Source organism: Eubalaena glacialis, chromosome 19 (assembly GCF_028564815.1).
Source record: "Eubalaena glacialis isolate mEubGla1 chromosome 19, mEubGla1.1.hap2.+ XY, whole genome shotgun sequence".
Classification (NCBI taxonomy): Eukaryota; Metazoa; Chordata; class Mammalia; order Artiodactyla; family Balaenidae; genus Eubalaena; species Eubalaena glacialis.
In genome coordinates, this window is record NC_083734.1 from 16,338,416 (window position 1) to 16,350,674 (window position 12,259).

General features: G+C 46.7%; 1 protein-coding gene across 1 annotated transcript; it reads left to right on the plus strand.

Annotated features, from left to right (window-relative positions):
* Positions 1-514: 514 nt before the first annotated feature.
* On the plus strand, positions 515-6,098 carry ABHD15 (abhydrolase domain containing 15). Its single transcript, XM_061175251.1, has 2 exons — positions 515-1,442; positions 3,481-6,098. Exons 1-2 carry the CDS (start codon positions 562-564, stop codon positions 4,004-4,006), a joined length of 1,407 nt encoding a protein of 468 aa, XP_061031234.1. The 5' UTR covers positions 515-561; the 3' UTR covers positions 4,007-6,098.
* Positions 6,099-12,259: the final 6,161 nt, after the last annotated feature.

The window sequence follows — 12,259 nt, forward strand, 5'->3', positions numbered from 1 at the left end:
CGCCCCGCGGAAGCCCAGGAGCCCGCGCCAGGAGCTGTGGTTTATTCACTTCTCCCTTTTGCTACTTCTCAACAGCGGCCCCTGAGGGCGCAGCGACGCAGGTCTCCCCGGTAGCTGCACACCCTACACACCACGCGGGACGGAGGGGCGGGGGCAGAGGATTCTGAGACTCATCCCCGTCCCCCAAGCCTCGGTCTCCAAGTCTCCCAACTTCTCCGCCCCCACACCCCACTCCTCGGCTTGCTGCCCTCCCCACTCCCTTCCGCCTCGCCGGCGCGTCCTCGCTCCCTCCCCGTGGCCTCCGCTCCTTTCACCTCGTGCTCCTGCTTGTCGCAATCACTGTACAAAGGGCCGTGGGCGGGAGTGGGGGGCGGGTGAGGGGAGCCTGGACCGAACTGGCTGCCTCTGCAGGGCCGTGGCCAATCCGGAGTGCACCCCCTCCCTCCCCGCGGGAGGGCCCTGGGCAGCCGCCGCGGCCCGGCGGAGCCGCGGCCAGAGCGGGGAGCTCGCCAAGGGGACGTCCCCGCCGCTGCCGCCCGCCGGGGGCTCTCCGGCCTCGCCATGCCGCCGTGGGGCGCCGCCCTCGCCCTGCTCCTGGCCGCGCTCGCCCTGCTTGGCCTGCTCGCCGCGCTGCTGCGGCGCCCCGGGAGGCGCGCCGTCGGAGCGAGGACCCTGCCGGGGGCGCAGGGCCAAGACCACGAGGAGGAGGTGGACGGCGCAGGCCCCGCGGACCAGTTCAGCGACGAGCGTGAGCCTCTGCCCGGCGGGTGCAGGCTCATCTGTAAGCCGTCGGCGCTGGCCCAGTGCCTGCTGCGCGCCTTGCGACGCTCGACAGCGCTGGAGCCGGGCCCGCGCTCCTGGCTCTCCGGGCCCCACCTGCAGACCCTCTGCCATTTCGTGCTGCCGGTGGGGCCGGGGTCCGATCTGGCCCGGGAGTACCTGCAGTTGGCGGACGACGGGCTGGTGGCCCTGGACTGGGTCGTGGGACCTTGCGCCCGGGGCCGCCGGGTCACCAATGCCGGAGGCCTCCCGGCGGTGCTGCTGGTGATCCCCAATGCCTGGGGACGCCTCACCCGCAACGTGCTCGGCCTCTGCTTGCTGGCCCTGGAGCGCGGCTACTACCCGGTCATCTTCCACCGTCGCGGCCACCACGGCTGCCCACTGGTCAGCCCCCGGCTGCAGCCTTTCGGGGACCCGTCTGATCTCAAAGAGGCCATCACTTACATCCGCTTCCGACACCCCGCAGCCCCGCTGTTCGCGGTGAGCGAGGGCTCGGGCTCGGCGCTGCTGCTGTCCTACCTGGGCGAGTGTGGCTCCTCCAGCTACATGACCGGTGCAGCCTGCATCTCGCCGGTGCTATGCTGCCGCGAGTGGTTTGAGGCCGGCCTGCCCTGGCCCTACGAGCGGGGCTTTCTGCTCCACCAGAAGATCGCCCTCAGCAGGTGGGTAACGGAGGCTGCAGACGAGCAACGGGGGAATAGAGGTTTGGGGCTGAGAAACGGCTCTGTCTGGTTTTGAATCAAACAGGTTTAGAGCAATTTGGGCAAAGTTCTCCTCATACTTCCTGAAGCGTCCAAACCCTCTAGTCTAGACAGAATCAGGGAAGCAGGTTTAAAAGCCACAGACGGACTCAGCATCATTAGCTAGAGCAGGGACTCCTGACCTGGGGCCCCCTGGCCTCACCTCAGCCCCACCGTGTCCTAGCAACCTGAGCACCTGCCCCACCCGCCGCAAGAGGCAGCACCTGACACGTACATCGCTTAGTCCATAACTTGTCAAATCAGCAAAGAGGGCTCTGGAAGCAATTGTGACTGGTTATCTGTCCAGAATGTTTCCTCTGAGCCTGGAGGTGACAGGAAGCAGAAATTTGGTGGTATTTGATTTATTAAAATTCTTTAGACCTGACAGATGTTTTGCATATTCCCAGGTATATACTCAATATTTAATGCAAAAATTTTAAGAGTATTTAAACATTTTTTTTAATCTCCAAAAAGAAAAGAATCTACCACCAGGGTGACAGGGGAGAATTTTCCACTGAGAAGGCCTGAGTGACATTCCCACAGCAAATAACCAGGCCTCTGCTTACACTGTTGTTTTCCTAGGAGATGGAAGAACGAGGTCAAAGACATGATGGCAGCAGTGTGGTGTGGCAGAAAGACCTGGGATGTGGGGTCAGACCCACTTGGGTTCAAATCCTGAATTTCCAGCAAGTTAGCTAACCCCTTTGAGCCTCACTTCCCTCTTCAGTTAAATGGAGTTTATAATAACCACTTCCCAAGGTGGTTATAAGCATGAAATAAAATAACGAAAGTAAGGGGCCTGGCACCAGTACATGGTGACAATTGTGATTTCTCTTTCTTTCCTTGCCCTATTTTGCCTCCTGTTCTAAGAAGGTCAACCCTGAGCTCAGCAACAGCCCATGTGCTACCATGGCAACCCAGAGCCGCTGGAACAGTCCAGGGGCAAGGTACTCTCACATGGCTTAACTGCCAGTTTCCATCCCCAAATGACCACCCTCAGTGCTGACCCTGGGCACCAGCTGGAGGATAAGGTAAGGGAAGTGGAGAGGAAACCTGGGCCTTTAGGAACTGCCCTGCCCATGGAATTTTGGGATTGCCAACTTGGGGCAAGCCTCTTTGAATGTTTGCAGGAAACACCTATCCAAATTCAGCTGGCTAAGGCTGAACTAACCCAAATAAAGGACTGAGCTGCCCATCCTGGCCTCCTGGTCAGGGTGCCAGGCCCTCTCCAGGGAGGTGGAAACAGCAAAGATGTCCCTCTTTCCCAGAGCAGTTGCTCTCAGGCTCCCATTTGGGACCTCACCCAATTAATTACACTCCCAGTCACTTCCTCCGCCACTCAGCCCTCTCTAGGAATACCTGCCCCACTGATCAAGGACACACTCATCTGTCATCAGCTGGATAGCATATTATCTTTTTAAAAAGCAAACAAACTAATACAACTTAAAGTAAAATGTTAATGTTGGGGGATGTCACTTGCTGGTTTGGATAGTCTAAGCCACTGAGTTCTTTCAAGAGAGGTTCAGGAGGTGACAGTTCATAGCAGGTTCCCTACAGAGGGTCAGAAGATGAGGTCTGGAGGAGAGCTGTTGCAATAACTTAGCGGCTGTAAAGTCAAATGCTGCCCTGGGGCTGGGGAGGTAATGCCATGAATGACTGTCCTGGTAGAAACTGTAACACAGGAAGGAGGGAGGAAATACCCTGATTGTTGCCATGCCAGCCCATGTCGCCAGATCTCCCCATTTCCCTTGAGAAGCCAGATAGCTGCATTTTATGTGAAATCTCCTGATTTTAAATGATGGCAATGACATGGAAGTTTTTAAATATATTATATGGCCAAAGAAAGCCTCTGTGGTCAGAATCTGGCCTGTGGGCTGCCACTCTGTAACTTCTGCTGTCAATTTATTTTCCAGTTCTTTCCTCTCTTTCCTTCCTTCCCCATTCAACTTCTTTCTGCCAGGTATGCCACAGCCCTGGAGGACACAGTGGACACTGGAAAACTGTTCAGGAGCCGCTCCCTGCGAGAGTTTGAAGAGACCCTCTTCTGCCACACCAAGAGCTTCCCCATCAGCTGGGACACCTACTGGGACCACAACGACCCGCTCCGGGACGTGGATGAGGCAGCCGTACCTGTGCTATGCATCTGTAGTGCCGATGATCCTGTGTGTGGGCCCCCAAACCACTTTCTGCCAACTGAACTCTTTCACAGCAACCCCTACTTCTTCCTCCTGCTCAGCCGCCACGGAGGCCACTGTGGCTTCCTGCGCCAGGAGCCCTTGCCAGCCTGGAGCCACGAGGTCATCTTGGAGTACTTCCGGGCCTTGACTGAGTTCTTCCGAACGGAAGAGAGGATGAAAGGGCTGAGCAGGCGCCGAGCTTCATTCCTAGGGGGCCGGCGTCGCTGGGGAACCCTGCCAAAGCGGGAGGTCTCTCCCTCTTCCAACCTGGAAGAGATCTTTAGCTGGAAGAGATCGTATACAAGGTGAGACCTGACCCAAGAACCCGCCAGCCCTGCGAGGAAGAACAGAGCTGGGCACAGCTGAGTCCTGAAAAGGCAGTGAGGACTGAATGGGGCAGGCAGCTTCAGCTCTTTGCCCCTGATTCAGCCCCTTCTCTCTTAAACTGGTCTGTGGAAAGAGATGGAACTTCCAGCAAGCTAGCGTTCATTTGCCCCTGAGCAGAACTCCTGCCCAGGCCCTGCTCTACACATGCCAACTCATCCTGGTTCAGCAGCTGGGCATTCCCCATCACTGTCCCCTGTCACCGACTTCATAAGCCAAAGAATATCTCCATGTATGTCCCTGGACTCAAGAGAAAATGCTCGCTCACAGCAAAGATACAGAGGAGATGAGTTTTGTGAGCCATTGGGCAGGTCTGTGCCACATAAATAATCAGCTCTGCGACACTGGTTCTCAAGCTGGAGCCACTTGATGTAGGGAGGACAGGATGTTTGTGTCTCGATGCCACTTCCCTCGTTTTTTCCTGCGGCTGTGGCGCTCTACTGACTTCACGTGGTGGCAGATGTGGAAGCGGCTCACAGAGCCAACGCGTCTTGCGTTGAGTGTGAGATAGGCCCATAGGCAGTAAGTGCTGTGCTGAGACTGGGTCGGGGAGGGCAACCAGCTAGAGAGCGTGAACGCCTGCGTCTGGAACACCAAGGGCCAGTCTTTTGGTTGAGTTCTGCAAGTCCTGACTGGGAGTGGGGCTGATCTGGGGCTTCAGCCTAGGACCTCAAGACTCACTAGAGAGATCCCAAGGATGATTTTAGGAAGAGGAAATCCTCGCAGGGTCTGCTTGGCCATGGCTCAAGGAGCCAGGCTCTCAGACATTCTAGCTGCTCCCTCCAGTACCATTTCGGGGGATTACTCCAGAGAGTTCTAGCGAGAGGTGTTTTTCTCCTGAGATGTGGGCTTTCTCTAAGTGGTAAAAGTATAAACCTCATATCTTAGGTGTTTTTTTGGTTAGTTGCCCTCTTTTCTGACACTACTACTAGCCTTTCCCTCTCCAGACCCTGGAGGGACATCTGGGACCAGAGAAAGCAAACAAAATTTCCAAGAGATTGGCTAGAGCTGACTCAGTGATTTATGAATATTTCACATTACCATGCTTTTTCTGCTCAGTTATTCAAAAGGCCATCCATGTAGATGCAGGAAAAGCTTCCTCCTGGATCTGACCACTCAGTGACTGATAGGCTTTTTGGTTTTATGAGGACTGATGCTTAAGATCAGAGTAAAATAAGGCATTGTACAGATTGACCCACACCTTGGTTTGGATTAGGCCATTAAGCAATACAATGGGACATCCAGTTCCTCCCAGAAAAGCTTTGCCCTTTAGTTTTAATTGGTCATCAAGAAAGAAGGCACCTGTTTTGACAGGAAACTCCATACTGGCCTCACAAATAGCAAAGCAATTTGAAGAAGGAGAGATGTTTACCAAAAGCCATATCCTAAGGCTTGGTATGAAGAATTTCTGGGGCCATGATTTTAGGTTTGGATAATTTTAGCCCATCCTTGTTCCTCTGGATCAAATAAGAAGAAACTCTGAACTATCCAAGAATCTAAACTGAAATGCAGACAACATTCAATTGTCTAAGGCACATTATCCTGTCATGAAAAAATTCTCTCCCTCCTTCCCCACTTCTTGTTCCTCCTCCTCTGTGTTCCTCATCTAACATTCTCTCACCATTTCTGAGCAGGAGAGATAATAAGGAAGTGAACCCTAAAGAAGCTGTTGTACTTCTGGTTAACGCCTTGGTATAAGGCTTGGCAAAGAAGAATTACTGACATCTGGCCAGCCCCCTCCCCCAGCATCTGGTACAGTGGGGATTTCAGTTTATTAGGTCTTGCAGTCCCATATGCAGGACCCTATAATCATTCAGAACTCACTGCAAAATGGGGAGCAGTCCAGTGGTTTTTAACCACCCCCCCACCCTCACCCCTCAGGATTAAAGGGCCCCTAAGGGCTAAAATCCAGATTGTTTCTCTAGGCCAGATACCACGGGACTCTGGTTAAGATCATAGCTTTTGGAGAAATCATGGTTCCTTTTTTACAGGAAAGCCGGCTTGTGGGGTGGGGTGGGGGAGGATATATATATATATATATATATATATATATATATATATATATATATATTTTTTTTTTTTTTTTCCAGTTATAGTCTTAAAGCTCTGTGAACAGCAGAACAGCCCTTGTCCCTTGGATCCCCTTGGATCCACAGCCCTAATGACCTAAACCCTAAAGTATCTCTCCTCCATGCCCCTGTGCCAGAGGTACTCATAGCCATTCTCAGGAAGCTACCTCTCTCTCATCTTCTCATCACCATTTGGTGACATCACTGCTTTTCAAGCCATTTTTGCCAAGAAAGCGTAGTTCCTGTTCAAGCAGGTTTGGGTGACCCTGTCCTTTCAGTCTAACGACGAAGGAATCACCCAAATTGGCTCTGCTTTGGTTAATAGCTAATTATACGAAACCAGATGGAGGAACCCCAGGCACACATTCTGAGAGAATGCATGGCCCTAAAAACAAAGTGACAGGGCTTCCCTGGTGGCGCAGTGGTTGGGAGTCTGCCTGCTAATGCAGGGGACACGGGTTCGAGCCCTGGTCTGGGAAGATCCCACGTGCCGCGGAGCAACTAGGCCTGTGAGCCACAACTACTGAGCCTGCGCGTCTGGAGCCTGTGCTCCGAAACAAGAGAGGCCGTGATAGTGAGAGGCCCGCGCACCGCGATGAAGAATGGCCCCCGCTCGCCGCAACTAGAGAAAGCCCTCGCACAGAAACGAAGACCCAACACAGCCAAAAATAAATAAATAAATAAATAAAATTAAAAAAAAAAAAGTGACAAATTATGAGTTTGGGGAAGCAAGAAACAAACAACAAAACAAACAAAACCCAAAGAAGTACCACTGAGTTGGGAGTTTTCCAGGTAGCAAGTCTTTGGCAATCCTCTCAGGTCTCATTCACTTGCTTGCCTCCCTTTTGGTCTCTTCATTATTTATAAACACCTTCAAATGGTAAAGGGGGAAAAGAAAACACAACCCAATTATAATAAAGGAGGCATAATCTCAGACCTGAGTTATCTGTCTCCACCCACTGGATCAGAATGCAGGAAGCAGACAACTGCTTCTCAAGGTTTCCTTGAGTCCTACTAAGTTCTCACCTCTGATACCAAAGACTGTGCTAAGCTATAACTTAATTCTCTTAAAGATTTAGTATTTTATGTATTTATGCATAGGTTTCCAAGGTGGCTTGTCCAGAGATGACAATAATAAAAAAACATAGCACCAAATCCTCATTTTGAGATGTCATCTCTGTTTTGAGTGAAGATATCCTTGCTAAGACTTGAGTACTGTTAGAAAAGAGGTCTTGACACAGGAAGTGTCATCTTAGCTTTATATATAACCTCAAAACCACCCCAGAGTCAGAAGTTCCTCTGTACTCATCTTCCACCCAGACCACAGGATCCTTTGTCAGTCAGTAACCCTTAGTAATGCCATGGTTTCTTCCTTTAGAAATGAACTTTAGTATAAAGTTCCCTCCCTGCTTAAACAGGCAGATATACTTGGCCACTTTGGCAGAACTTGCCAATGATACCAATGATACCAATGATCCTACAGCCAAGCCACAAAAGATGGCATCAGAAACTGTTTTCACTTTCACTCTGTTTTCACAGAGTCGGAGTGCCCAGGGATGGAATGAATGCCTTAGGAAGCAGAAGGTCCCACATCATTGGTGGTATACACAAGCTAGACTGCTCCTAGGCACGTATCATGGAGGGGACATGTGCTGAGAAATAAGGGTGGCCTACATTAGATATAAGGTCTCTTCTCATCCGAGAGTTGGTGACTGGAAATAATGCTAATGAGCTCAGTTGTAACGACTTCTGGTTGGTTTATGGGCTTGAGGATCAGATCACAGACCTGATCCAAATTCTGGGAGTTGGGATATGACATAAAGATTTTAATGAAAATAACCCTACCGAAGTGACCAGAGGATGTTTTAAGACATCTAATAATTATGCTCTGAAGTATCCAGGAAGAGCTAAAAGTTTAGAGGAAAAGTAGAATTTCATTAAAACAAACAATAAAAGATATTAACACTTAAAAAACAAATGTCTCTGGCTCCTCCAGCCTTCCTGTGTAATAAGGTATCTTGCTCTAGTGTCTATCACTAGTGAGATTGAAGAAAAAATCCTCTCAGCTTGTTTGCCTCTGAATAATAAATTGCAGTCTCCCTGCAACAATGGAATGTCATTCTTTTTTAAATCTCCATAAACAAATGTGCTGTTTGTCTTCTTAAGTCCTCTATGTACTGAGCTGTGCTTACCTACCTGTGGAGTTAATGGAGCCTCACTGCACATTCTCCGTTTGCTGGTTGTTGCTTCACTTCTATAGATCTAGGCTTGTGTCCCCTAACACTAACCAGCAGAACCTCTGTTTAATCAACAACCAGGCTTCCTGCTCTGGGCTAATAATTTCCCAGTAGGCTCAAAATTCCCTGATCATCAGTGGTACCTACATAGAGACATTTTCCAGTGGGCAATTAGTAATTTGTGTGTTGGATAGAGCACTGAAATAGTTTGGAGGTGTGGGTTCTAGTTTCTACTTCATTTGTGACTCATATGACTTTGGGCAAGTTATGAGTCGTTCCATATGAAAAGACTGAGACTGTGAATAGGCCTTAATTAAGGTCTGTTAGGCTATAATGAAATAGTAAAAGCAGATGGATCCCATTCTTCAAGCCCATTTAATTTCTCAACCAGAGCTCAAAGACCTCTATAATGAGGTGGCATCTGCTTTCAGATCAGAGTCTATATTCTAATTCTTGTAAGGCCAAGGATTTCCAGTTATTAATTCCACTGCAAAGTTGGGAAGGGCCTGGAAGAGCAGCACCTTTGAGGCTTACAAACTGGGTGCTGGCTTGCCCAATTGAGGACAAACTCTCCCCACCCCCTTCCCAAACACACACACACATGCTCTCTCTCTCTGATAACCATGTTATGGCTAAAAAATAGGTTATACATTGGTTCATTTGTTCCTGCCAAAAACCATCTGCTTTCCTATTTCTTGTGATGGTCAGAAAGGATGTGACTTTTAAGATCTCAGTTAGTAGTGACGGGGCTAAAGACCAGAACCCAAACCACTGCTCTTTATGCCATACTTTGCCTTTTCCTAGTCAATCACTGGCTGAGATGACAGTAAATAATGCTCATTTTAAACTCCATAATGTAAAGGGCATTAACAAAAGGAGAAAGAATTTGTCTTCAGAGCTGCTGCACAACTCCTGTGGCGGAGCCAACATGAATCTATAAACGGCACCCCTAAAGTTGTTTACTACATAGCCTGCAATAAATGACACCCTCAGCAGCCTTGTCTCCCTCTTATCCGTAAGAACAAGTATCTGAAAGTATAATTAAAGTCAGTAATTGCCTAGGACATATATAGGAAAACCCTGGTTTGGCAGCTGGCATCACTGATAGCACTAACTTATAACCCTGGGGCTGTGGAGCTAGCCAACCACTGTGGTGATTTTTTAATTTTTGTTAAAATTTCTTCTATAAAAAAAAAATTTCCTTTATAGTCAGGTAGGATAGGCTTTAAACCCTAAGCATAACTCAGAGCATCTTTGATGTGTTTAGTCAATGACAGCATTTGTTTTGGGTTGCTGACATGGTAGAAGCACCTAACTCTCCTTCCACTGCAGTTTGAACAGCTCAATTGTGGGGATAAAGCAGAAAGAAATCTTGTTTTTTAAACCCCCTTTTAGCTCAACCAAATTCAAGGTGGGATGTTGGGAAATGCTGGAGATAGAACACCTGGAATCAAATCTTGGCTCTGCCACGTAGTTGTTTGACCCAGGCAAATGAAACACTACATAAATGCTAACTGATCTCAAAATAGCTCAGCATCAACATTCTAGGAGTTTAGAAGCTATGTTAAAAAGTTAAAAGTGCCATTTTTCTGATAGTCTTCTATTCAATAAAGTAGGTAATCTCAACTATACTTTTTAAAATGACACACTTAAAACTATTTTCTAATAGAAAAAAACATATAAACCCCAGCCCAAGAAACTCCTTCCCTCCAAATTAAGCCTTCTGACAAAGTCATTTTAACAGGACTGGATTAGATACTCTACCCCATTCAGGGCTAAAATGTGATGATTTTCAAATCTGGGAAGACGAACCCAGGTGAAACCACCTTGTGAAGCTTTGTACAAGGTCCAAGAACTGCATACATCTATGTGTCCATGTGTCTGGGAGAAACTGTAGTTACACAGACCACAACATATGTCTATATAAAACTTAAGAACCTGCAACAAGCCATTAGAACCTAAAGTAGAATCATCGCACATCCACAGCACAGTAGGCCACTTCACTGGGCACACAGAATTCGAGGCAATTAGTCTAGAGGGTTTTAGTCTACACTAGGGAGCTCATTCTTACCCATATCTTACTCATTTTTGTAACCCCCAACATCCAGCACAGTGCCTGAGATTCAGTAATTATCCAGTAAATAGTCACTGAACTGAAATATACTTTATGGGAATACAATTACTTAAAAAAACTGAGCAGACACTCTGTGTACTAAAATTACTTTATTACAGTTGGTTTTTTTTAAACATTTCCTTTGCTATGATACAAAGGATACTTACAAACAAAATATTACATATGACCTTGTTTTCGCTCTTATGTTCTGACAACTTGGTAACAGCTTTAAATGCACAATCTATACAATTAATACAGGTTATATATGAACTATAAGGTATGTTGAACCAGAAGAATACTGACAATATACTGTACAATAAGCCTTACCAATTAGTGCTGCGGACCATTTCTACCAAAAGGAAAATGCACATCTGTACAGTCACCTTTACCAGCTGGTGCTGACAGTGAGGGAGAGGCTTCTTCCCCATTGCAACCCTTGATAAGCCTCCACTGTGGGTGTCTGTTTGGTCCGAAAATTAAGAGGACTGTGTATATTTAAAATTAGTCATCGGTAAAGTGGCAGAACATCACTTTCAACATGATAATCTCTTGCCAAAAAAATCAGTCCTAGTTTTAAAAGACCACAGGTCCTTTGTCCACCATGAAAACCCTACAGGCTCAAGGGCTTTAGGAGATGAGAAGATGAAGGCTGCCAAAAAAGGAGGCAAGAAACCAAGCCAAAATCTAGGTCTTGCAAAATCATTTTTTTTCCCTTCACCAAAGGGAACTAGAAATGTACAAATTCATTGATGAACCTCAATGATAACATATCAGTTAGCTGATAACCCTCATTTTATCTGGACCCCTGACTTGTGGGAATAACTGAAAGAGATTGTGAATAATATATACCACTTTTAGAAAAGAACCTCTTGCTTAGTTAAAATATTCCCTTTAGCCACCAAAGCTGGTCCTGGGCTATTACAGGTGTGCATTCATCTCTCAATGGTCTACTCAGAAATGATAAGGTTACAGCTTTTTTTCTTTTCTTTTTTCTTTTTTTAAATAAAAAAGCAGTTGACTGAAGCATTTTTCTTTTTTTAGGTAAATAGCAAAAATAAAAATAAAAACCAACCCTGGCATTTGCACAAATAATGCAAATGGAGCGATATAGCCTTTAAGGTAATGGGTTAGTAGAAAGGAAGAGAGAAGTGAAGAAAATCCAGAGAAAATGATGTACTGATTTTTCTTTTTAAAAATTTCTACAATACATGTGCAAAAAAATCATGCTGGTTGAGGAAAACAAAAGTAAATGAGTATATAAAACTAAAATCATAAATAATATGTTTGGATGACTGGTAAAAGCAGAAACCAACCTGGGTTACAAAAAGGATTATACATTCAAGATGCTCTTAAACCCAGTGGGATAACTTATGTTAAAACTGTGTTAATAGTTACGTTAAAAATCTCAAGTTTGTTTTTAAATCTTCACAATACAAGCAAAGCTGTTTTAAAATATACACTATACATATTTCTCATAGTCTCTCCAACCTCATTAATGCGCATTAGGCTTTTTCATATACTAAAACAAGGGGGTTTTGAAAGCTAAATTGCTCAGAGTAACTCATCCATTATTTAAATGTTTAAGTTTTAAATGGGTTAAAATTTTTAGCAGACTTACATAAATAGGATTTAGCAACACAAGTGTTAATGAAAAAAACTCTAAAGCATTTACAAATTATCAGGTTGAAATAGTCTCGGGAACTTATGTGCACTATACTTCAAAATGTTATTTACATCAGACCATCACTTTTGTAAAAAT

What these genes read in the sequence shown, in the direction of transcription:
- ABHD15 (XM_061175251.1), top strand. Translation starts at nt 562, where the DNA reads ATGCCGCCGTGGGGCGCCGCCCTCGCCCTGCTCCTGGCCGCGCTCGCC. An exon ending in CAGAAGATCGCCCTCAGCAG is followed by an intron (nt 1,443 to 3,480) that starts GTGGGTAACGGA and finishes TCTTTCTGCCAG; the next exon opens with GTATGCCACAGCCCTGGAGG.